This window comes from Gouania willdenowi, chromosome 18 (assembly GCF_900634775.1).
Source record: "Gouania willdenowi chromosome 18, fGouWil2.1, whole genome shotgun sequence".
Lineage (NCBI taxonomy): Eukaryota > Metazoa > Chordata > Actinopteri > Blenniiformes > Gobiesocidae > Gouania > Gouania willdenowi.
In genome coordinates, this window is record NC_041061.1 from 20,006,538 (window position 1) to 20,033,943 (window position 27,406).

Here is a 27,406-nt window from a genome sequence, read left to right on the forward strand (position 1 = left end):
CAAAAGTACTAGTCTTAAGTGCTCAAGTTAAAGTATAGATACTTGAAGAAAAAAATGACTCTGGTAAAAGTTAAAATATCAAAGTTGCTCCCTTACTTGAGTAAAAGTTAAAAACTATGTATACTTAAGTAAAAAAAAGTAAAAATGTGGCTTCAATAATAAATTCCATATCTTTTATTTTTTTAAGAACTTGTAGAATACTGATACATGGAAACAAGTTAAATCTGTTACCTTTAAACACATGGAGATTTTAGCATTATAAATATCATAAACAAAAGGTGTCAAGATAAAAAAACAAAGGCAAATTCTCAATTAAACACAGATCAGCTTTGAGTTTAACATTTTTTTTTAAACTTGAAAATATTAACCATAAAACTAAGGGACCTGCCTAACAGAAAAAAGGTCAAAGTACGCAATTTTTTTTAATTTTTTTTAATATATTTAGCCTCAAGATAATCATGTTCTCCAGGTTTCTGGAATGGAGCTTCTCCTCCAGTTTCGCACTTGTTGGTTTGCATCTTTTTACATTGTGACATCATGACTGAAAGTCCTAAATGTAACAAGCTCACTTATAAAATGTAAGTAGTAGAACGTAAATATATTTGTTTAAAAAGGCAAGAATTAAAATAAAAAGTCACCAAAAAATAAATACTCAGGAAAAGTACAAATACCAGAAAAAACTACTTAAGTACAGTAATGAAGTAATTGTACTTTGTTACTTGTCACTTCTGCCAACAGTCCTCTGAGACCCAGCAGACAACACGATTGCACTGATATGCTTTTTATGCTCAAATTCGGCGATGTTTGACACATTATCACAACTCTATAGGAGTGGTTACTAATGCACATATTTTGTGTCTAATTGTTTCTCTAAAAACAAATATACACTCAAGATCTCTCTCCATTTGCCCTGTGATAACAATTAAAAGTAATGCTGAGTGCTTAATCCATGTAAATTACAGGATTTTGTCTTAACGATGTCTTGAAAGGATAAAAGCCTCTGTGCTCATTACGATTAGAGGCACATTTATGTAATAGGAGTAAAACAAATAAAAATTGAACACAGGGTATTTTGAAGACGGATTTCTTTTCATACAGTCTGCTCTTTTTTTTTTAATAATGTACAGCCAGGGGCGGTGGATGCTAAAGTGAGGTTTAGGTTAAATGGTGCTGATGAAAAACAATGCTTCCTCCCCCATCAGTTTTGTGTTTATCATGAACTTTTGGCAAATAAAAATAGTTCTTTAGAAACTTATAAGTAAAATTAGAAGCCGTTAAAAGGTGGCTAATAGATAAGAAGAAACCTGGGAGAAAGAAAACAATGAGACGGTTCAGTCCAGCAACAGTCTGGTTTTGTTGCAAAGTTATGAAAAAAAATAGGACTTTTTCTGTTGTTTGGATCCAAAAAAAAAGGTGTAGTGGTAACATACAGCTGTGGTTACTATGTTTATCAGTCCCTCCAGGATTTCGCGATCGCAGCGATTAACGCAAAATCAAGCAAACGCCGCAAAATCAGTGCGGCAATGCAATTTTTCCAAAAGCCTGCAACTTTCCCGCAACTTAGCTGAAAAAAAACATAAATATGCCGCCACTTATTGTTATTTTTGGCATTATAGCGCTTGTAGTTGCTACGGAAGTTGCGGAGGATGTACTATGGGCTTTGCGCCATAAACATGTATACATAGACGCCACATTGCCTGCTGCCGCCCACTAGAGTGGTGCGTCTACATATATTACGTCTATGCTTTGCGCTGCTTACAAGAAACCTACGAAGAAGAAAATGCCTACATCACATCCTGTTTTCAACCAGTGCTGGGAGAAAACATTCAATGGAGTTATGTGCAATAGAAATACCTTGCCTTTGCTAACACAAATATTGGCAAAGGACCGTGCAAAACATTACCCAACGTTGCTTCATAAGAGTGGAGGTAAAAAAAAAATTCGAGCACAAGTGGAAGTCGTCTACGGACAAGCATTTTGCTTCTACAAAACACGTCAAGAGAATGCAAGCCAATGCACAACCCCATGTGGGAGAACAAACAGGAAGCACACAATATCATTACATACAGTATGTTCGTTAATGCTTTGTATTTTTTATTTTTGTTATTCCTAAAGAAATATGTCTTCATGACAGGTTCATGTTATGCACTTTAAGATTCCCTAAGTTCAATATTGTTTACTGACTTGCACTTCTGATGATCATTTTGATTAAAAACTGTTGCACCTTTTGCATTCAGGGTATGCTCAGTATAAGCCAAAAAAAAAAAAAAGTGCATGTTTTGCAAAATTGTGTTGGTGTTTGTTTTCCAAAAATAAACTATATTTTTTCTAGAACATGTCTGGTCAATATGAATTTATAATTGGTAGAAACAATGAACTTAATTGCGAGTAAAGTATGTTTTAGGGCTGAAAAAATAACTTTTGGAAAATGGAAATCAGGCATTTCAGCCCGCAACAATCACAAAAAATGCCCACGAAAACCTGGTGGGACTGGTTTATATGTAGCTCTTTGTTGGGGCTTAGCACAATTCAGAAAACAGACTTTCCAGAGATGTGTGGTGCTCTATATGTGTCGGAGAAGCTACAGTGGAAACAGCAGTGATAAGATATTGAGTGCTCATCTGCAGGGTGGGAAGGGGCAAAATTGTGTTGATCATCAAGAAAAAAGGGCCAGAGAAAGAAGTGCTGAAGAGAAAAAGTGTTATAATGGATGCGATGGATGTTAAGTTTCAGAAAGAACATCTTGATGCAGTGAATATAAAGAGAGAACACACACACACTTAGGTGGTTACACTGAATACGCTTTTATGTAGCTATCCAGCAAAGAACATCTATCCCCAGTATTTGTATCAGGAAAAAAAGGTTTTGTTGGTTAAAAGTGTTTTTGCCAGTCTACAAAACAATATGTTGGCTGTGTGCAGCAGTAGATGTAGACATTAAAAAAAAGAAAATCTAATATAATGAAACTTTTAAAATGCCTTAGGCAAGGGAAAGGAAAGGGAAAGAGGTACGTGATGAAGTCTTGACATTTCTATTTTACTGCTCAAACACATAATCAAACCCAAACAATCCACTGGTGAATGTTGGAAAGTCGAAAATTAAAGAAAGTAAGAAATGTCAAAAGTCATCAAATGAAGTTTTCTTAAAAAGCAGACAGAGAGCAGCTCCACTCTGGACTTTTTAACACAGAGACATGGCATCAAACTTAATGTCAGGCATATTTACTATATTCAATAATTACCTATTGATTTTCCAATGTTATTATTACTACATATACTCTTGAAAATATACCCAACGTCATGCTAATGATGCGTCTAATGTATTTCCAAGAGATTTGGTTACTATTGTTTAGTTTTTTAACTTTATAGCCAAATCAAAGATTCTCAACCGCCCCTCTATTTAAACTTTAAAAAGGATTTTTTTCTAGTTAAACCTTTTGAAATAAGAATCCATAAACAAAAAAAACAAAAAAAAATGCAGACAATTTTTCTGCAGTCATTTTTTGATGCTAACAATACTTTAGCAAATAGGTGACAAAAATCTTCATCCAGACCAAGAGATAATCAAACACCAAAGTCAAAAACAACCAAAGTGTGACAGTTATACCTTTACTATCCTTTGGCAGGAACAGATCTTTAATCTATCTGTCCACAAAGTTAACAGACAAAATTTAATGTAGAAATGTAAACCAAATATTCGAATAAAGCACTTTTCACAATCACCTGTTTAACTTTAAAGATGAAAAAAACTGTAATCAGTTGTCTAAAACTGTCAAACTTCTCCAATATCTCAAGGGTTTTTTGACAGCTCTATCATTCATTCAATTGAAACCTAGCAATTTGAATGACTTTTTAGGTGACAAGGGAAACTCAAAAGATGTTTTCCCTTCTCTGGTAATCGATACTTTCCATATATTGCATATGGTAGGTGGTATGGAGTTCCTTTACAATCTCCACAAAAAACAAAAAAAAACAAAGACCAGTCCTACATACCTAAACTAAGCAGAGCATTGACATTTTGTTTCAAATGGTTTCATCAAAACCATTTCAAAAATGTCTGCCAATTACTTATCCGTCAAGTAAGTGCCCATTTTGTCCTGGAAGTCAACTTTCACAAAAAAGTAATAAAAAAAAACCATTGTAAATATGGATGCAGTTTGACAAGGGCCATTTATTGATGGCTAAACAAGCAAATCAAGACACTGTCTTGGTAATTTTCTTATTTAGGTTCTCCTTTGAAGGGAGAACAGTGAACAGGGCCATCGGCAGCCAAGGTTTAGTGATGCATGTGGGAAGCAAAAGCATGGCCAGATGTGACGGATAAGCTGCTAAAAACCCAGAATGTTTGCAATAATGGAAGGTAGAAGAAGTACATTAACGAGGACTTGTACATCATGGGTGATACAGGATATAACATTATTGCATATCGTGAGCATCCTGTCTTGAAAAATGACAAGGCCTTCTTTCACCAGAATAATCCTGAACAAAAATGGTTCAGGAATGTTTTAAGTACCCACAAACCAGTTTGAGTTGGATTCCTATACCCAAGTCCACATTCACAGGTCAGGGTTTTTTTTTTTTTGCAACTGAGTAAGGCATATAAAAAACAGTGATAGTCGTTTTATTATTGACCTTCAAAATCCCACAAAAGTCAGCTTTGTGTTTAAAAAGTAAAACGCATTTGTTCAAACCATGAAGAATTTTCACTTTCCACCTTAGAGAAGTCCTCCTTTTTATATGTTCAACAACAACATTGGTACAAAATCTTGTTTATGATCCTATTGTTTTGAAAAAGCTGCACATCTTCACCTGTGGGCTTTTTGATTCCTCTTCAAGGTGAACCTTAAAGCTGCTTAACCACATTAATAACATTTTTTCTAAACTCTACAAGTCATCCAATTGTTGTTCTCATGTACTACCGATGCCAGTGTGAGCCCAGAAACACCGTCAAAATGACATTTCTGGTGTTTTCACAGATAAAGGTTGATATTGTATTGAAACACCCAAAAAACACGGAAATCATCACAGGAAACAAACCAGAACAAAAGTGACGTCAAGCAAATGACTGTCTTTTCTGGCAAAGAAGCACAAAAAAAAAAAAAAACAGTAAAAATGAAGTAAAAATACATTCTGAAGAAACTTTTACACATCTGCGCCATCTATGCATTCTTCTACTTGACTCCAAACCCCATAATGCATTGTGGGTCACTTCTTCAAAGCTCAAGTTGCACAACTTGTGATTGGTGGAGGAAAAGTGGAAAATTCTACCTCCAACATTTGTTTGTGAGTAAATTCCTGTCAGAGGATTTATGAGAACAAGTTTTGGATGACATACAGGTTCATTTTTAAAAAGTTATATGGTTAAACAGCTTCAAACTAATCATATGGTGCATCAGCTGCAAAGTAGGCAAGAATGTAAGAAATTTCACTTGACACTTGACATCTGAGCGATTTTGCCCATTAAATGTATACAAAGCTTTTTACACCTGCAATTGGCCATCATCACAAAGACAATGTTTTCCAAACCATGCATTCGGACTCATAGTCAGGACCAATCTTACTTCAAAGGTTGGTGAATTATACCTGATGTTATTGCAGGCTGCATTAAAGCTAAAATTGCAAAAGCTTTGCCTTCATTAAAAAAAACAGAAAAAAAACAATATAGTAACTCAATATCTCTGACGTTTTTGCTGTCGATGCATCCCTGTGTTGGGATAGTTTCGTGATCTCGAGAAAGCTTAACACGAATAACAAGAAAGAGAAAAGATCTGATTTGGTTACATATAAAAGAAAAAATATCCTTAAAAATTCCACAGATATCCCCTAATTCCTTTAATCAACTCACCATCCTCCGTGGGTACGTAGACATTGAGGTAGAGACAGTCTTCGCTCTGGTTCTGGATGTAACCTGCTGCCACGTCCAGGTTGTCGGTGAACCACACCGGCAGCATTATCTCCGGTAGCACCCCGTGGATGTTCTGAGGGCAAACCGGAGCAAACTGGGTGGCGTTTCGAATCTCCTGCCAGGATCCCGGGGCTTCAGGAGGCTGAAAGCGCCGGTCGCCGATTGGTGCCGTGGCATAGGGGACGCCTAGGTACTGCTCCACTGGGCCAAGAATCTCATTGTTCAGGTCCTTCTTGATGCCCCTGAGCTTGCCATAGTTGGTGTTAACTGTGGGGAGTTTGGAGGGATCCGTCTTTTGACTGGAGGCCAGGCTGAAGAGTAGAACGAGTCCTAGCATAATCATAAGGTACTGGTCCATCATATAACTGAGAGGACGTGTCCTGTACAACGAACCGCTTCGACTCATGACAGGATTCATTCTGTTCAGCCACCTAAGTTCTAATCGACAACAAGTACAGCTAAGGAGAAGTTTAAAATCAGCGTGAGACTTTTCTTTGGGATTTGACCAAAAAACTGGGTGAAAGAGTTGTTCAAGTTTGGTAGGGTTCTTGGGATAGGACGTCCACGAAGGGGCCAGATCAGTGTTGATTCTGGGCAACAGTGATCCCAAACTCTTCCTCAGCCATGGTTCTATTACGTTCCATACCTATTTGTCTTCTGGCATCCAGGTAATTGGACTGATGGTGAACTCTGCAGGAGAAGACAAAGAGGGTGGAGGGAAGAGGACGAGAGTTAAAAGATGGTGACAGAAAGAGAGAAAAATGGAAAAAGATTGGAGGCAAAAAGGGGGAGAGGGAGAAAGATAAGAGAGATTAAAGCTTATCCGAAACAGAAATATATTTCAAATGTTGTCAGTGCAACATTTTTCTCTTCAACCCTTTTCAAGGTAAAACACATTAATGGAAAATAGGAGTATTTTCAAAACATGGAACTGTGCTGCAGAGCTTATGCAAAAAAAGAGAGAAAAAAAAAAAGATAATTACAGGAGAGTTTATGATTGACACATTCTTCCTTTATTTCAGGCCACGACTACATGAGAAATCCATTAGAAATAACAATGCAGTGTACAGTACATGGAAGTAAATTATCTACAGGAAACAAACATCAAACCTACATCAAACTTGATTCCAAAAACTAAAAACATGTTGGTGCTCAAATGACCGTGAACTCATCGCTCTGATATTACACTGGTACCTTCATTACCAATAACACGGTAATTCAACAAGAACATGGGCTTAGGGCAAATAAGTGTTGCCGATAAAATCAATTAATGGGGAACTAAACTGACTGATTATAGTTAATAACAGTGAATCATTCTTTATTCATTCACTTTTTGGTTGTAACATCTGCAAATGAATCTAAATAATTCTAAACAATAAAACCTGGTATTACAAAAATGAATAATAAAATTACTATATATATAAAAAAAAAAAACTTTTACTGCTAACTCTCAGTAAATCTACGTCCAACTAATGACATCATTTTTTATAAACGGATTGATTTAAATCTTAGAAATTGGTTGATTTTTCTTTCATTTTCATATACATGTAGAAATTATAATATACACAGAACACCTTCACATAAAGAGAAATCCCTAAAAAAATATGCTCTGTCGTTCATTCACTACCATAGTCTAAGTTGATAGTCACCAAATTATTATGAAGCCGCATTATTGGACGGATAATTCAAGAATACAAACATATTGACTTGTAAGCTGCAATCAGTTTCTTAATGCTACAACACAACAGAGCTTTATTTTTGGTAATGTATTGACTCTAGATGTACTGTTCTACTAAATACAGTCAATATTAAGTCTGAAATGTCAACACTTAAACCAGTGTTTCCTAAGCTTTATTGCCCCATAAACCTGTTAGCCTTTATTTCTTATGACAATACCCCTTAGCCCATGTTAAACATTATTTTTCTCTGCAGGCTCATCTATTCTTTTATTTTATTTTATTATTATGTTTTACTCATTTTAACAATTTGAACTTCACTTTTTGGTGTATTTTAAAGGGGCAGTATTGTGAAAAAAATCACTTTATAAAGGGGTGGGCAATATGGGAAAAATATATCAATTTTTTTTTTTGTGAAATCACAATCACGATTTTATCACGTTTTTTTTTGTTTTTTTTATTCAAATCATTTAGATCCTTTTAAAGTTATTTACCAATAAAACAAACCAAATCACCAACTTTAAATCATCGCCCTAAATGGGGAATGGGGGGGAGCGGGGAGGAGCGTATTCTGCCCTGTTTAAGCGCTTAATAATCTGTAATGTCTGTAATGCTGACACGCTGACTAGCAAATGGTGTGATTTGGCAGAGAAAAAAACCATTGGATGTGCTGTGTATGGACCACAGACAAATGACGCAGACACGGCACCGTGAGGGTTAATATGTGACCTACAGACGGTTCTACGATCTCTGATTTGGGAGATCGTCGTCATGTTGTAATCTTTAACAATCTAATATCATCAGATCGCACACCCTTACTTTATAGTGGTTTGCTACAGTGCTATGCATCCCTTTAGCCTCATTCAGAGGGCCAAAGAAAAAAAAGTTCTGTTTCCTCCCTCCCTTGTGATTCCACATTTTGTAAAAAGTCAGCTCCAAACGGGCGAGTTGGATTTTTCTCGCGTTGTGACATCACAAGATGAAAACTCTTCCTCCTGACAATCATGGCTCCTCCTACCCTAAACTACTTCACAGGTAAAACTTACACTGTGGTTTAATATTGAATATACGTTATACTTTGTCATATATGTAAAGCTACATACACAAAATGTGTTCTCTTCATTTAACCCATCCCTATCCTAGCAGTGGGCAGCCACGGTGTAGCGCAGAGGGAGCAGTTCCAGTTTTAGTATCCGTTATATCGCCTCGTATTGCCCTTGACATGATCTGACGTGTTTATGACCCAATGCAACGCAGCGATGGACAAAGCTTATAATTAACACCTTAAATGCACTATTCCTGTGGTTAAGAGAGGTGAGGAGGAGAAGAAAGGTACTTGGCAGCTTATAGCTCCATTGAGTGTTTGAAACAGCTGACTGACTCCACACACACTTTAGAGCAGCACTGAGATGGACTCACAATCACAATAGCCAATTAAATAGCCATGTGTTTTACTGTAATGTGCATTTTTTTGGCTGAAAACAATAACAAGAGAATGTGGAGGGCAAAAGAAAATCGCTTTAGTGATCACTGATCTCCCTCGCAAGAGCGAGGCATGAAGTCTGCATCTATAGACACGCCCACTCATGCATCTGCATGAAGGCCTCGAAACAGCCCGTTTTTAGAAGCGTCATGAAAGTGACTTTTCAGAGGCTAAAACTCCAGAAAACAGGCGAGTTTGGGAAAATAAACCTCAAATATGTTGTTGGTGTTCTTAGAACAAATGGAGATGGGTGAAAAATAGCATAATAATGGATAATTAAATTAGTTGGAAATTATTATTGATGGATGAGAAAAAAGTCTGAGTGCATTTAAAAAAAAGTCTATAATGTTTTTCTGTGTACGTCCTGAGAGATGCTCAAGTACGCCTAGGGATACACATAACCCAGTTTGGAAACCACTCACTTAAACTTAACCTTAAATTAACTATTATTTTAGGAATCACAACAAAATCAATCCGACCCTCCTTAAAAAAAGAAAAAAACCTACCGAAAGTAATCCTCGAGACCACATTTTACTTTCATGAAATTTCTCCACTGAGATCCCTTCTCTCCATTTCCATCTTATCTATTATGCATGAAAGGTTGAAATTGGACATGTTCACGTAGACCTGCAGTGACCTGTATGAGGACAGGCAGCAAATCCCTCGCAGTGAACTGTGCTTAACTTGTGAGCTTATTCATAATGCACACGCACGCGCACGCACACACACAGCTGAGTGATAAGCTAACTTAGTGCAATCAATGCAGTCATGCCACTTAACACACATTCAACCTCTGATAACGATGCCTCAATATTTATGGTTATTAATTTCCTTGAGGCCTTACTATTGCTTTTTGCAGATATAGCACTAGTAGTGTCGGCCGAGTGGACCAAGAGAAGAGGCGAGAGATTAGGGCGAGCCTTTCACTACCCAGCAAAGTCAAAGGGCAATAATGCCTGCCTGTAAGCAGCTTATACCAACCAGGACTCTTTGTGGTTCCGTGCAGTAAAAAGACACACATTAGACACACTGCAAACGCTTTAACTGGCCCACACATGAATGAGTGGCTACATGCTGCACAGTCATTCATGTAATCTACAGTGAAAATGTGCAAATCCACATGTAACAGTCATGGAGTCGTACATGCACGACACATGTGGGAGATTAAACACGGACAACATGGTTGGAAAGTGTAACATAACACCATGGCAGTAAATGAAGACCACACTTATATAGACAGATAAAATAACAAGCAGCAAGACACCAAGGTCATTATAGTTAACTAAAACAAACAGAAAAACCAGTGCTCGAAGTAAAACAAACACTCAACCCTCCTATTATCTGACAAATATACCTAATTTACAAAAATAAAATAAAATAAAACTTGTAAAAACAAACTAGCAAATCTGCTCTAAAAACTAAAACTAACGAAAATAAAAATGAAAAATAAATTAAATTAGAACTCAAACAAATGGAATACTCTAACACTATTATAACCTTGTAAGACACCAAATATTGAAAGGGTCACTTAAAATGCCTCCAATGTCTATTGTCCAATGGCAGCAGAGTCAAATAAGGCTGATAACAAAACATCAAATGAAATAAAAATAAAAATAAAAATAAAAATAAAAATAATGGGAAATTAACTATTGCATTATATAGGATAGAAAAAATACAAAATAGTCAATATTTTTTACAAGACAGTTAAATCTCGGGTTTCGAGTTTAATCCTTTAGAAAAAGTTGTTCTGAAGCCGATTTGTTCTGAAAACAAACCAAACTTTTCTATAAAAATAACAACATGAAATTGAACAATATAATCCTTGCAAACAGTGTGTTAATGTTTTGGTTTGATCAAGTTCAACTAATGCAAACAAAAAGTTTTTTTTTTTTTTTTAAGGCACAATTAAGTATTGATAAGCTTTAACGTGGAATAGATTGTATTTATCCAGTGCTTCATGCAAAAACACAACTTAAACTGACACAAAAATGATGTTTTGGAGCAATTATTAGTATCAATTATTTTGGTTTTTTTTTACCCAATGATAACCTCTGTAATTAGTTAGCTTCAAGCTACAGCTTCAAGCTAGAACACTAAAAATGCTAAAGCTATATAAATGTAGCGGTCGGCAGTGTCGCGCTGCTGGCAGAATCTCAACTATTTAAGAATCAAAAAACCTTTACAATCTGTGCACCATATTGCTCCAAAAGTAGCTAAAACCAAGTTGTAAAAACTAATCAAAAATAAAACCCCAAGTTTGACTGTCCAAAGTTAACGTTCTTGAATAAATTAAATTGACAGCCCCTGCTTTACTGTATACGTGATAAGCAGTTAAAGAAGACGAACGAATGAAGTGAGTGCAAACGACTCATTTTGAACGCCTAATTCCATAACTACCCCCTTTCGTCGAGAACCTCCTGTTTTATGTGAACCCCATAATTGTTGCATTTAAAGCCATCATTAACATCATTACAGCATAGCCGTGGTTTGTTTTCCACATGCACTGCCTGTAAAGCCATTTAAATCTGAGCGGATGGGATTTCGGTGTCCTGAGGCAGGAGATAATTAGAGTGTATAGGCTTGTGAGCAGATAGTACTAATAAGGAGCTTGTTTATGTGGTAGTAAAGCGTTATGTTCATCTAGTATTTGGGAAACAGTGATGATGTTGGGACTTAAAAATACTGAGGTGAGAAACAGGTTTGTGTTATGCGTCCGCTAATTGCGATTGGGTCTTTTATAGCAGATTTTGTGTGTTTTTGGGTCCTCTCGGTGTGTACATTGTGTCCCTGAGTGTGGCCCCATTTGCAGGATTGAATCAGGCAGCATGGAGAGCAATCTAATTAAACCAACCAAAGTCTGGAGGCTGGGACACGATCCCTTCACCACACATGCACTATGTCTTCAACACCATTAAACCTTCATTCCCCCCCAAAAAAATACATTAAAGGTGTTATTGCAAGAAGAAGATAAGAAGAGAGTTGAAATAAAAGGTGGAGTGGGATTGTGAGCAGAACTCATTTTGTTAACTAAAAGTTTCTGGTAATGAAAACTATCAAAATGTATCGATATTTTGCATTAACTAATAAAAACTAAGCCATAATATTCACACGGGACGAAACACAATCAGAACTAAGTTTATTTTTGTATAGGTATCTAATAAAAACTACTTTTGTTGTGTGGAAGGCGGGGCAAGTCGGTACGTGATCCAATAGAAACTAAGCAGATGTTTTATTATTTATTTACGCCTTGATCACATCAAATCATTCTGTGTGTTTATTTACAAATACTACCATAATATCGTCCCATATCAGGTTCATAAACGGTAATTGAATCTTTAAAAATGCATAATCTCTTATGTTTTACATTTTAATCAACTATCCGTAATAGATTTAGTCGACTAAAACATGAATGCAGTGTGTTTCAACCTTGGGGTCGTCTGGAATTTAAATGGAGTCGCCTGAAAGTGTCTAGTAATTAAATGAAAAAAGAATCTATTTATTTTTTCTAATAAAAAAAATATATTTATTTCCAACACTTTGACAACATATATTCACAAGATAAACCCTTCAGACACAAACACATTTATTTTAAAGAGCAAATAAATACACTTAAAAGTATTTAAATGGACACAATAAAGCTTGTGTAACAGTTTGTCTTTAAATGTGGCATTTTAACGCCAAAAACCTGTACATGTGCTTTTAAATCTAAAATGTTTCCATTTTGAACAAACCTTTTAAAAAGCTCCAAACGAGACCAACTGTTGGGTTAAACAAACTGTATCACTGTCAGAAACACATCTGACATAATCCATCAACAACCAGATCAGAATCAGAAATGTTTTAATGGCCAAGTACAGTTTTAAGGACAGTACAAGGAATTTGTCTTGGATCATCTATTGACAGGAATTTACAGTAAAATGCAGAACGCCTCTTCTGGAAAAAAATAGGAATTATTAAATTCTTAATGACACAGTAACAACACAATCTTAAACAGCTGTATTCGACACTTTCTCGAATACTCCTCAAAAATTAAATGCAATATAATGCTAACTGAATTTGCACAATTTATCCCTAATCCTGGCTAGTCTGTATTTATTTACATTATAATAAAGGTATTCTAGAAAAACTCCAAAAAAAAAAAGGTCATATACTGTAGTTAACTAAAAAAACTAAATGAAATAATCCTGATGTCTATACTTTCACTCAAACTAAGCATTTTAGTCAAAAGACTATGACTAAACCTAAATCTAAAATGATTGTGAGAAAAGGAAAGAGGAACCAGGTCATTGCTAATGTTTCTGTGGTCAGCAGACATTCCTTAACGTCCTTAAGTTGAGGCCACATGAGAGTTGGAGAGAAGTGAACGTCAATAGACCTTCAACCAGGAGAGCACAGGGGGAAACAAAGGCCAACACGAGTCAAGGTCCTTTGGTAAAAAGTCCACGCAGGTCTGACTTGGAAATTTTGGGGTGCTGATGAGTGTTTGATCGTGAATTAGCTCAAATATAAGATCTAATTGGTTTAGCTCTGCTGTGAGGAAAGAGGGAGGGGCTTAGTGTGATTAAGAAAGATGAGATCTAAGAGGAGAATATGAAGCGTGCTAACAGTCCTATAGAAATGTCACTTTCCCAATTTACTATCTTACACTAAGATCATGCATCCATAACTAGTGACATATGCCATTAGTGGCCCAGGACCCCCAAAATAGAGGTGCCAGAGACCAGGGATCCCCACTGTACCTGAAGGTGGTTGAACACAGACATGAACATTAAAGAACAGTCATGTAGAGACATGGTCATCTATAAGGGGGAATAAAGGGGAGAGCTTTTTGGGGCCCATCCATAAAGTCAGCAAAATGATGATCCAAAATGATAACCACATTTATTGATTTATTTATCTGAATAATATCCACTGTTATCCAGGAAGTTTATTATTATTTCATAGTATGAAGTCATCTTAAAGATGAAAATCCACAATTTAAAGCTGCACTCCCTGAATCTTGAACCATGACAGAGGGGCATGGCTGAATTTGAACCGTGAATCCCGCCCCCTCACTCTGATAATCCCTCCCAGTCTCCTACGCTGGAAGCGCACGAGCTGAACGTGCACACGCATAGGTTGACAGTCTGAAGTTGCATCCAAGCATCTCCAAGTTCGTATGTTGTTGCCGAAAATAAATGTCATTGTCACGGGTACGTGTTCGCACCGTGCACACGCTTCACTATATATCGCAGCAGCCAATGAGGAGGCTCCTTCGTGGGCTCTGCTCACCCCTCCTTTCTCTAAATCCTGTGATTGGAGCTCGAGGGGGTGAGAGCCAACATTTTGTCTTCTGGGGTTTTATTAACTAAAATAATGAATTATAAGGCACAGACAGCATGCAGACGCACGATTTGTTTTTTTTTTAATTATTACGTTTACGATATACTATATGATGCTAATAAGAATCTTTTTTTTAATTAAAGAAACTCATTTGAGTACCCCAGCTTTAATCAGAAATAAAATGGGTTAAAAATGATCAAAAATGGATGGAAAAGGTGGGGAAGCGGGATTTAAAAACAAGTGGTAAAAAGGGTTCAACATGTTGTTATTGGAAGAATGTGTTTAATGTGGCAAATAATAGGCATGACAAATGGTGAATGTGGTAAAATTGGCAAAAATAAGAATGAAATATGGTGAAAAAAGCTTAAAAGTGACAATAATGGGTCAACATTAGGTGGGAATAGTTTTGGAAAGGGTTTATAAGTGCTGAGAATATCTTGAAAGTGGAGAAAATGTGTGGAAAAAGCATTGAAATGTGATGGAGAAGTGGTAGAAATGGGAGTAATGTAGCAAATGTGCATTAAAAGGGTAAAAATAAGCAAAAATGAGCTGAAATTGTTCAAAAAATATTCTTAGTTTCTTGAAGGCCTCTGGCGACCCCAAGGTTGAGAACCCTTGGCATACAGCATTCATCCACTATTATTGAGTATTTCTTTCCCTGTTTTACTGCAGAATTACCCACAGCAGATTGGTTTTAGATGTGCTCTGCTGTGTGTCTGACAACAATTGGAAAACCATTTTTTTTTTTAAATTACAAGTGCAGAATTATAATTGCACACAAGCTTGAGAATTAAGAGGCATTTTAATCCACAAAACTCAAATTAGTCCCAAGGCTGCATTTCAAATTCACTAATTTGACCGATACATCTCTACGTGATACAATTTGCAAGCTAAATTTGATTTGAACTGCTGCCTGCCTGTTATTTGTTTCCAATAAAAAGTCCTGTAATGTGCCTGATAATTAGCAAATGTCTCCATCTCTTCATGCGGTCGCTGTTCCTCTATACTCCCAAACACATGGATTGCAATTCAGAGAAGTGTCAACAGTGAATAGTGAGTATGAGGCTCGTGGGTGAACAGATAGAGCCTCCTCAGTGAGGTGCAGAATAAAGCAGAGTGCCCAATCTGTCAGCCGTAAATACAGAGAAGAACATTATGTGCAATCTTTTTTCTATCTAGTGTTTTAAGAACTGTCCTGAAAGTCAAGTTGAGCACTAAAGAGGCTACATGTCTTAACTTGTCACTTCAGAGACTGATGTATTTACAAAGTGAGAAAAATGTACAATTAATTGGACAAATTCAAGACAGAACACGTTTGAGGGATTCTGGTTGTAAAAAAAAGCAACAGGACCTTGTGTACACCAACTTGCATTGAAAATGTGCGTGGAAGAGTTATTTAACAACTTGCACTAATGTTTACATTCTTTTAACATGTTCTGCGCTGTAAATAGATAGATAGATAGATAGATACTTTATTCATCTCCAAGAGAAATTCACAGTTCCAGCAGCTTACAGGTATGGGAACACAGGGGCATGCAGGGAAAGTACAATGTAAAAATTTAAAAATTTAAAACAGTGCAAAAAAAAAAGTACTAAGGTAAAATATAATGGTATAAAAACGAAATACAGTATAGTGTCTGCGAGTCCAGTTCAAGTGCAGTTGTGCAGATGACAGTGTGCAAGATACAGTTGCGTAATGGTCAGTTTTAAATAGGAGAAGTTCCCAATCTCATTGTACTTTTTTATAAGAAAGTGTCTATTTGTGCGATTGCCGCACGGACAACCCCCGGTGCTATTGGTACGCTTACCGAAGTACACGTACGTAGCGTCTTAGGGTTAGGTTAGAACCCCATATCGCAACAATTTTTAGGGTTAGGTTGAGGGTAAGGTTTAGTCTTAGTCACGCGACCTAAACTGCTCAATGACAGACCTATCACGTGACCTAAACTGGCCAAATAGGGGTGCAGCGTTTAAATAAGAATGTCAGTATATTGATACGGCAACCATCCGGATAACACTGCCAAAATAATACTAGGCTACAACTAAAAATACTAATTATAATAATGGTAAAAAAAAAGAGCAACATTGAGAAACACTTTTTTTTAGACTCCCTTTTTAATTTTCCTACATGAAGAGAATGAGAGGTTCTTTATTTTAAAATTATAATAAAAAAAAAAATCAAATTAAATATTAATTCTATTCAATTAAGTTTTATTTACACAGTACTGAATACAACAGTCATATCATGATACAAAAAAAAATGTAAATATAGGTCCTAAATTTAAAAAAATAAAAATAAAAAAATTATAAAATGTCATTACACGCAGCATTAGCATTGATGGAAAAAATAAACACATCTTTAAAAAGGAAGAAAACCTCCAGCAGAAATACACACAATTTCAACCAGTTATTACAGATTTATTTACAGACTTGTTCACATTTAGAGACGGATGGATAACTTTATTATATGTTCAAAAGCAGGTAACACAAATTAATGGACTGGTTATTGTTAAGATGCTAATTTAGGAGCAATACCCATTCGCGAATTAGCTTAAAATAAGAGTAAAATCTGAATAAAAAAAAAACAAAACTATTTATAAGGCAGCTCATGGGTCATGTACTGCTAGTTATGAGTCAATTCAGTGTTTTAACACATCACATATCTTTATTATAACGCAGACTAAAAAGGCAAATATGTTATTGCCTTTTGCTAATGCTAATAGCTACATTTGCGGTTATATTATCACTAATGCTTTTCAAGTGTGACCTTAATTAAGATTAAGGATTTTAATACATATAAATAGCAAGGTTAATCTAAAATATTTGTAAATCCAAAAGGAAACATTAAGGACAAGTGCCTTGTAGCATAATGCTAGCATACAAAGAACGATCTACATATGAAGTCTCTCTTCATATCCACATAAATGTGACACTTATATAAACACAATAAGACAGGATTTTACTATGTTTCGGAGTTAACATGACACAACAAAAGTCATAAAATCCTGTATTTGCTTCCAAACAGGAGATATCCTGCAAATAGCGTTAATCAGTTGGAGGCACGGAGTTGGAAAAGTCATAAAGGGGCCAAAAAATAGCTAACAGCTAGTTTCACACTTCAAAGCAATAGTATAAAAAAATCAAGAGAAGGATAATTACTCTCAGTGGGTTTATCACGTGGAACAGTGCTATCAATCATTCTCCTGAAGTTTAAACTCATTACTTTGAGGTAAAAAACACAACGTAAGCTGCTGGACACCTTCAATCACCTTTAAAGAGAAACGTGAGGCCATAATTGGATTTTTCATTTTATTTCATTTCTTTTTTTTCGGGATGCTTCAACTGGATTCAGTAAATGTTTTAATATCAATAACCATGTGTTAAGGCAAATCACAAGCAACAACTGATTTCTGTATCACCGACACGGCAAAAAGCCCTCACATCCACACAATATGCCACACAGACGATTAGATTTCATTGTAGCGCACGTCTTTCCAGAGTCGTTCTGTCTGCTACGTGTGAACAATTTTCTCCCTCATCAATTACAACAAGTTGCAGCAGAGATCACATATAAATTACAGCTGCTGCTTTATTCTCTGATCTCTTCTTCAAAACTGACAACCCACTTTGTAGATGTTAGAGGCTGCTTCACTGCTCACATTAAGACAAGAAAGGCATACAATGATTCTGCTTCATTTCATCGCTCTCTTTTTTTTTAGATGATTAAGGATCATTTTTGTGCTTTATGACAGAATTTTCTTGCAATTACCACATTATTAAATTCAATTCAGGTGAGAACATGCTTTCTGCTTGAGTATCATATTAAATTAATTGAAAACTATAAAGTCAATTAACAAAGTGTCAGAAAATTCAGATTTTGTTTATTAGGAAATCTCGAAAAAAAATAAAGGGGTAAGACCAGATAAGTTTATACTTCATGCGTAATAATTTGAAGATGCAAGACACTGTTTTGCTATTTATTTTATTTTAAAGTATTTATTTTTTAGTTGTCATTTACTTGATAGAAATCAATAAAGAAATTAAATCAAATCTTTCTGAAAACATCAAATTTAAAATATATTTTGTGCAGGTTTAGAGGCAGAAATTTGAACAGGTGACCTATTGTTTAATGGTTCATTTATTTAACACACCAGAGCTGGGGTTGAGCAAACAACAAAACATAGTTTGAATAAATATGATGATTTATTTTTGGTTAATTGTAATATATATTGATTTGTGAACGCCGAAACCCAAATAATTGAAATTTTCCATCAATGGACACTGTTTTTGTAGCTTCCCAAAAATGATGGAATTAATCATTTAAATACATGCAGCGTTTGTTTATGCTTGGTTCAATAAAGAAAGACTTATAACCATAGACATATATATATAAAGGCTCGATGCCTTACGGCGGATTCTGCCACGGCATCACCGGTGGCCATCTTGACCCGGGCAGCACTCTGACAGACTCTGTGGAACCAGAGGGATGTGATCTGTAATCTGCCCAACGTAAATACTTTTATCTCGCTCAAATCTTGACGGATTTGCATACCGTTTGGTTTCTTACAAACGTTATTAACGTGACTACAATTCTGAATGTTTTTATTGTTAAAATTGCAGCTTTTCTCTTCAAAAAACGACTTGATCATGCAGCATAGTTGTGTATTTAGGATAATCGTTCGTTACTTAGTTACTGAGTGGAAGTATTTACAATAAGGTCCTGTTACAAAGGAACAGCGGGGCTGACATAATAGCATTATAAGATTGTTGTTAGACACAAGGCTTTTTAGAATATGTTTGTTTAATCAATCACTGAATGTTTCTTTTGGACACCTTTTTATAATTATTTTAATGTGATTATTCTTCAGTGACGTGCCATTAGGGTAGGCAAGGTAGGCAGTGCCTACCCAAGGGTGAATTGATATTTTGATTATTTATTTAAATTTTTTATTTTTTTTTTATTTATCATATAATTATAGATTATTTATTTTTCATTTCCAATAGCCTACAGTACCTATAAGTTTGAAAGTGTCCGCTCTTTGTGCGTTTCATAGCCCAAAGTACTAAACAGCGCTTTTTTGTTTTTCGCTCCACTGTAAGGCAGAGGGAGGCCACGCCCCCTCCCAAAGGCACGTTGCTCCTCTGCCTTCGTTCTCATTGTGTGATTTTACGTGTTTGCACATGCGCAGTCAGGTCCCCAAGATGAAAACCATTTACATACAAAGGCAGTGTAGAGAGCGGCCTTTAGACGTAACCGCGCTATGCTAAATGCTATACGTAAGTTCACAGTACATTAGTGAATAGATATCACGTGACCGCTGCTGCTACGTTCTCTAGCTAGTGGGCGGGATAACACCACAGTGTGGATGACAGCACTAGAGATGATAGAGAAACTTTGTTTTGAGGAAAAACGACAGCTTTTAAAAGATGGAGACCAACACCTGAGTTACCAGAGCTTCAGCAAAGGTAAGGTCACAACATGTTTCACACTTGACAGCAGAAACATATGAAATTGTCATTGGTGGTCTCGGTTTACAACGTGCCTACCCAACCCTAGTGGTCACAGGACGTCACTGTTATTCTTGAAGTATCATGTGAAGTATCCTTATGTAATAAATATTATTTATTGATTCCTCTATGTTCTTTGGGTCATTTCTTATCTCTGTGTGTAGTCTAGTTCTGATATTTCAACATGCAGTATTTATTGATGTGTATTTGTAAAGGGAAACATTGTACGTATTTTTTTTATTGCAAATAAGTCACATTTTTAAAATATTACTATAATATTTTGAATTATGACTTGTTTAAACAAAATCTTGTTTTTTTTTTGTTTTTTTTTTTACTTGTCTGCACATGCTGTCAAAGGTCAACTAAACCTTGTAAAAATTAAAATTACTATATCATTCCTATAATAAAAGTATACATACGTCTCCTGTACACCAAGTTTTAGTAGCTCATATTGATTTGACATTAATAACTGCCCCTAGGGCAGCTGTGGCTACAATGTAGCTTACCACCACTGGTATGACTGGATGAATAATGGTTTATGTAATGAGTCTCCTTGAAAAAAAACGCTATATAAATTCAAGCCATTATTTTTATTACTATTATTAAAACATTCAAAGTTAAGAACTATAAAAAATTTAAAAAAAAATTAAAAAGCATTACATAAAAGCCAGACTGAATGAATAGGGTTTTTAGCTTGCGTTTAAAAATTAACGCATTACAATTTAATGCAATATGAAGTAGTTCAACAACATTACTTTAAAATGTTTTTTTTGTTTTTTTGTAATGTTATGTATAATTGTTCATGTCTAATTTCTTATTGGTCAAATCCAGCTGGATATCACAGTTCAACAGTTACATCCATCCCCATTTGGCAACTGACCAAACACAATCTAAATCCCACTAAAACCAATTCTAACCAATTACCCTCCACTACAGCAGGAAAACCACTTGCCAATACAACCTCTGCTGTAATTGCCTTCCATCGCCTCCCACTGGTTCCCATGTTGCCTGTCAGTACATGAACTAGATTTGACTTCATGATAGAAAACAAAGGGACTACACCAGGAAGCAGGTGCAGAATTAGAGCTGGGATTCAGATGGATCAACAAAGTCACTGCTTTTATAACAGAATCGTAAAAAGAACTGGAATGAGCTAGGCTGTATAAATAAAGGTGTTGGTGTGTGTGTAAGTGCCAAATTGCGGCACACTCCCTAATAAGGCCACGTGCACAAGTGCTGATTATCATCTCAAGGCTGGCAGTGAGAGTCCACACAGCTCATTTGTTCTCATATTTGTTAATTAAAACATCAAGACTGTGACAAAAAAAGCTGTGTATTGTGTGATGTGTGTGTGTGTTCTGTCGAAAAATACTGTGTGTGTTTTGTTGACGTAAGAGATGTCGATGTATGGACTGCGATGTAATTTTGAGCGCATGGTGGAGTGGGTGCTGATCGACTGTGGAGAAATTAGCCCTTTCATCACTACAGACGCCACATTAGAGCCAAAAGAAGAGTTGAGCTTTTGTGTGTGTGTGTGTGTGTGTGTGTGTGTGTTTGTGTGTGTTAGCCCTACTCGCTGTCTGCTTAGACAGAAAAGAGCCTCCAGGCAGGTCAGTGTTCACTCAAGGTCCAGTCAATCCTTTATTTTCTTTAATATTTCTCATCTTTCCATCTCACTGAGAGACAAGAAATCAGAGTAGTGGGCCCAACTCATGTTATTTAAAAATAACAAAACCTAAATACGCAAATGTCAATTATACTTTATAATGCAACTGATTTTGAAAAGATATTAAAATATACCAAATCATGGGGGAAAAACAGCTTCAGGCAGAGCAGACAAGGACAGGTCAAATTGATCTGACATTAAATGACAGTGAGTTAAATGTGTTTATGTTGCCATAAAACTATGTTGCAACAACTATGCATGTTTTATTTTCTTGCAATGAAACAAATACCCTCCTTAAAGACAGGTAAGAAAAACTTTATTAGAGGGAAGATGTGAAAAGAGAGGGTAGTGTTACAACTTTGTGAGGGACAAAGGAACAGGGAAGAGTGAGTTAGGGTGGGACAGTGGAATGCGTGATTGACATTAAGCTATTTTGGTTGTTCTAAAGTATAGTGTGATGCTACTATTGTGCATATTGTGTTGTGGGGTGTAATCTATTGAAGCAGTCTGATGACATATGTGGAGAGATTAAAGAGGGTGACGCGACTCCAGTAAAAATTGCAATAAATCTAAACTTTACTGCTGGAATAAGGAGTCATGTCAGCTTATAACCAGTCCCCAAAACGTAGCCCCCCCCCCCCCCCCCCCACAAAAAAAAAAAAACTACCTACATTTTTGAGATAATAAAAAAAAAAAAATTGAATTATATTTTTTAGTTAATCAGTTTTTGGCTCATCCCTAACTTTCCTGATTTTATTATCACATTTATGACACACTTAGATTAGCGCCACTGAGCACAAAGGGTAATAATTGCTTAACCTTTAAAGTGTCACCCTCTAATATACAGTAATATATAATAAACCAGCCTACTTATCACTGACACAGAGCAGTGTTTGAAATGGATTTCTGTGATGTCAGCCATAGTTAAACTATACTAGTATTGAAATTTTGAGTCCATGAACTCAATTTTTATTTACTACTGCGTGATTAGTGAAGCAAAAAGTGTCACTACTCTAAATAGTAAACCAGAAATTGTTGACTAGACACTTTTTGGTTTACTAGTAGACTTTATACTGTATGCTAATAAGTGCGTGGCAAAAGCTAATCTAGGCTTCCCATTAGCTTTTGTAAATATTACAATTAATCATGGGGCTGAATTTGGGTATAATCCCACCCACTCCATTTGGATTAGGCCTACTAGTGGTGTTACTAGTACAACTAGTACACAGTTTACTAGTAGTACTAGACTTTACAGATAAAGCAAAATCTTTTACATTACTAATAGTACTACTAAATAGGGGTGGATTATCAGGTAACCCTTTTTTATTTAATGTTTTTTTATTATTATTTTCTAAAAGGTTCATAGCATTGTATGTTATTAGAAGATAGTTTACAGAAAGGAAAATTACTTGCATATACATACAGCGATGTTGAACAAAGGATAAGTAAGTGACAGGTCAAAATAAGGCATGCAAGATTAAGATAAGTATGTCCCTCAGTTCACAGTAATTACAACACAAGTTTGCATAGAAGAAAAATAAAGTAAAGTGAAATACACCCCATTGGATATTTTGATTACACTGAACAATATTGAAGACAGTTAAATAATTCAGTGGGAGATCAATAATCAGAAATAATCAAAAAATGAAATCGATAATTGTTAACAATCGAAAAGACTTGAATAACCAAAATCAAATCGAGAAACTGGAATTATTAACCAACCCTACAAGAAGACTTTAAAAATGTTATTAGTAAAAACCAAAAAGTCACTAGTAAAGTCCACTCGTGCACGTGTAAACCACAATTGAGTACTTGTACTCCAAATTTGAGCATGAGTAGAACTTAACTATGGTTGATAACATCATATTTTTGCTTAAAAAAAACTTTCCATAGTTATATTTACTTGTTACAACTCCAGACACATATTGTCTATTCTACTTTATTTTTTAAATATCCAAACAAAATAACAGGAAGAGAGAATGGCAAACGATAAAGTGTGTTTTTCCTACACATTGTATTGGTGAATTGCACCCGCTACTATATTCCCTACTGCCTTTCCTTTTACCGCATAAGCTCAGATTTTACACCTGCTTTAATGACAACTTTCCTGCCTCAAAACTGTCAAACTTTTCTGCAATTTCTGTAGAAATCCTACCGGGTGTTAGTGTCTCGAGTGCAGTCTTTTATTAATTCTCTCACAATGTTCATTGTCCTCCCCATCCTTGGCTGACTATTCACTCCGGTCTGCTCTGACAGTGGAGAAGAATGGGCTGATAGACTGCCAGCTGCAATACAGACACAATGGAAGGATGCAAAGACGAGAGGAAGCAGAGAGAGAGCGCGTGAAGAGGTGGAGAATCGAGAAGCTGTCAGGAGAACTTGTTGACAACAGTGTGATGAGCACATATATATATATATATATATATATATATATATATATAAATATCGATGGTGGGTGGTGAGAGTGTACGAGTGAGGAGAACATCAAGAAGAAGGAGGGGGTGTTGGGGTCATGTGCCGCTGAAGCGTAAAATTGGAAACAATGTGTCTACAGGAGTTAAAAGCAAATATTTACTGGCTTTAATTTGCATTGGGAGCACACGGCTTCCGGTGCGGGTCAGAAACGTCTGTGCGCGGAGCTGAAGAACACAAAGGGGGCTTGGGTGGTAATTAGACAGACGGTGGAAGATTAATCACAGGCTGACAGAGCAGCTTCGCTGCCGTACACAAACACAGCCACAAGCTGAGCGCAGCCTCGTCACACACGGTTACTAAACACTCCGGGTGTTCCTCCCTTGCCCACAGAAGATGAGTGTATCTGGCCCAGACCAGTTTGCCTTATTCCCTTTTTTTATCCTCAAGGAAAAAGCCTCTGCAGCATCCTAACAGCCAGGACAGCAAGTCCTACCCAAGAGGAAAGACTATTCTCTGTATAAACTGTAAAATCTACACCATAGCTCGGATAGTAAAAGAGAGGGAAAAAGACAATAGCCTAGAGTGCCACCATTAACCATGTCTCTTATATCATAAATATTTTACCGCCTTCTAAGTGGTTTTGACCTTGAATCATAGCTCTGTAGGTTAAAGTACAAATGGGCAGAAGACATTGGCAGAATGTCTCAGTGGTAATTAAACCTCACTGAATGGAAGCCTTTTATAACAGGGATAAGTACCTGATCCAAAACCTGCAGCATAAAACTGAAAGAGTCGGTTCAAGTTAAAACTATTGAAAAGTAGAGTGGCACTAAAGTGCAGAGACACATCAGTTGGATAAAGTGCCAGTTTGATCTGCTTTGACTTAAGATAAACAGTTTAGCTAGAGCATTACAATAAGTTGATGAATAGATTAATGTTAAACCCAAAGTTGTGGTCATGTGAAATAGCCAATCCAACTTTATTTAATAAAGCATTTTAAAAACGAGGGGGACAAAGTGCTGTACAAAGTGGTAAAAGTGCATACGCTATAAAACAAACAATAAAACACAACGGAATATAAAATACAGTGTACGTCAAAGTAAAAAGATGCATTTTTAAAAGAGATTCATAAACAGGCAGAGATGAAGCCTCTCTGATCCACAGCTTCGGACCCGCAAAAGCTCAGTCACCTTTGAGCATTTTTTCTGCTGTCTGGCACCCTTAGCAGTTGCTGGTCAGCTGATCTAAGTGCCCGAGCAGAGACATAGGGGTGAAGAAGGTCTGCCAGGTATTTGGGTGCGAGGCCATGCAATGACTAAAAACAAATAAAAGGAGTTTAAAGTCAATCCTAAAATGAACTGGCAGTGTAAAGTGCTCAGGACTGGGGAAATGTGCTCAAATGTCCTTATTCCAGTTAAAAATGGTGTAGCAGCGTTCTGTACCATCTGGAGACGAGAGATGGAGGATTTACTACTCCCCACACAGAGTGAGTTAGAGTAGTCCAGTCGAGAGGTATTAAAAGCATGGATCAGCGTCTCAAAATGTTGCTGAGTAAGCATTGGATTGATTTTGGCCAGTTGCCGTAAATAAAAAAAAGCTTGATTTGATAACAGCTCTGATCTGGCTATCAAAAGTGAGGGTGTCATCTAGCTTAAAGCCAAGGTTTGTGACACTCATTTCACATACGTACCAAAGGAACTCAGGTCACAGTCAGTGGTACAGTTAAAAGCCATGACTTCTGTATTCCTCTGATTAAAATGTAGAAAATTTAGAGACATCCAAGCCCTTAGGTCTGTTAGGCTTTTAAAACACGGAGTTTTTTCTAACGGGGACACATACTTAAGTGTCAATAAAAAATAACAATAAAAAGTCATGTTTTGTTTTCTAAAAATGGAACCCAGGGGCAGGTAGAGGGCAAATAGAAGGGGGCACTCTGTACTATACACTACAAACTCAATTAGTATATACTGTCTACTATATACTATAAGTATGATTAGGATGGTGACCGTTCCCACTGAAGTATACTTCCAAGTTTCTCTAGATGCATTTCAAACCTACACCAACAAAAACCTGAAGCACACCGATGCTAAATATCTCTGTTGAGTCGTCACCTTTGAATGTTCTGAAAGTATTTTAAGCAAGAAAGTGACCAAGTAAAATATCAACATGTGGTCATTTCAGAGATTTTCAGAGACCAGCAACTGCGCTACTGACTAATATTTCCGGTTAACTTCAAAACAAGAATCCTAGCTACAAAAGTGTTTGTAAGACAAGAAAAGATGCTTTTGTTTTAAAAATTGATGATTTTACATTCCACTCGCAATGCATCATGGGTCAGTTGAGTATGTATACCTGGGTATTTTCATATGAATATGAATCTTTTCATACTACTGAATGTGAATGCACTACATACTAATATTGACAGACTAAGTACTAGTAGTATGTTAGCATGCAATTTCTTACACAGCCTTAGTCTTTCTTTTTCTAGCCTGGCAGCTCCATCTTCCTCTGATGTCTACAACTGGACAAATAACAGCTAAAAAATAAAAGATTATCCTAATAAGGCACTTTCCACAACAGACTAAAAGGGATATCATGACCGTAAAATTGTCTGTGATTGTTGAAATAAAGCAAAATCAAGCTTTTACTTTGACCGAGACGGTATTTTTGACAAGTGAAAGAAATTCTGACATACAACAAGCACTAAACAACAAGAAGCTCCAATCTGAAGCAAAATACATCAACAAAGGTGCGAAATAACAATTAAACAATGACAATTTAGACAACAACAATTATGTAATATATTGAATGGATACATGGTGGTGTGAAAAAGTGTTTGCCCCCTTCCTGATTTCTTAGGAGAATGTCCGGCAATCTGTTAGTGACCTCAAGCTGAAGCAAACTTGGGTTCTACAGCTGGACAATGATCCAAAACACCAGCAAGTCCACCCCTGAATGGCTGAAGAAAAACAAAATGAAGACTTTGGAGTGGCCTAGTCAAAGTCCTGACCTCAATCCTTTTGAGATGCTGCGGCATGACCTTAAAAAGATGGTTCATGCTCGAAAACCCTCCAATGTGGCTGAATTACAACAATTCTACAAAGATGAGTGGGCCAAAATTCCTCCACAGCGTTGTAAAAGAGTCATTGAAACGCTTGATTGCAGTAGTTGCTGCTCAGGGTGGCTCAATCAGTTATTAGGTTTAGGGGGCAAACACTTTTTCACAAAAAATCCATGTAGCTTTGGATTTTTTTCTCTTCCTCATTAATAAAATCCTTAATTTAAAAACTGTATTTTGTGTTTACTTGTGTTATCCTTGACTAATGTTTACATTTGTTTGATGATCTGAAACATTTCAGTGTGGAAAACATTGAAATACTTTTTCACACCATATGTATGTATGTATTTCTTGCAGAAAAAAAACAGTTGTCA

General features: G+C 36.3%; 1 protein-coding gene across 2 annotated transcripts in view; it reads right to left on the reverse strand.

Annotated features, from left to right (window-relative positions):
• Nucleotides 1-27,406, reverse strand: part of nlgn2a (neuroligin 2a) — a 268,976-nt gene that overhangs the window by 157,738 nt on the left and 83,832 nt on the right. For both annotated transcript variants that reach the window (XM_028474126.1, XM_028474125.1), the window contains exon 3: nucleotides 5,845-6,594. In XM_028474126.1, the coding sequence (XP_028329927.1) occupies nucleotides 5,845-6,322 (478 nt within the window). In that variant the 5' untranslated portion in view covers nucleotides 6,323-6,594. The remainder of the gene's footprint in view (nucleotides 1-5,844; nucleotides 6,595-27,406) is intronic.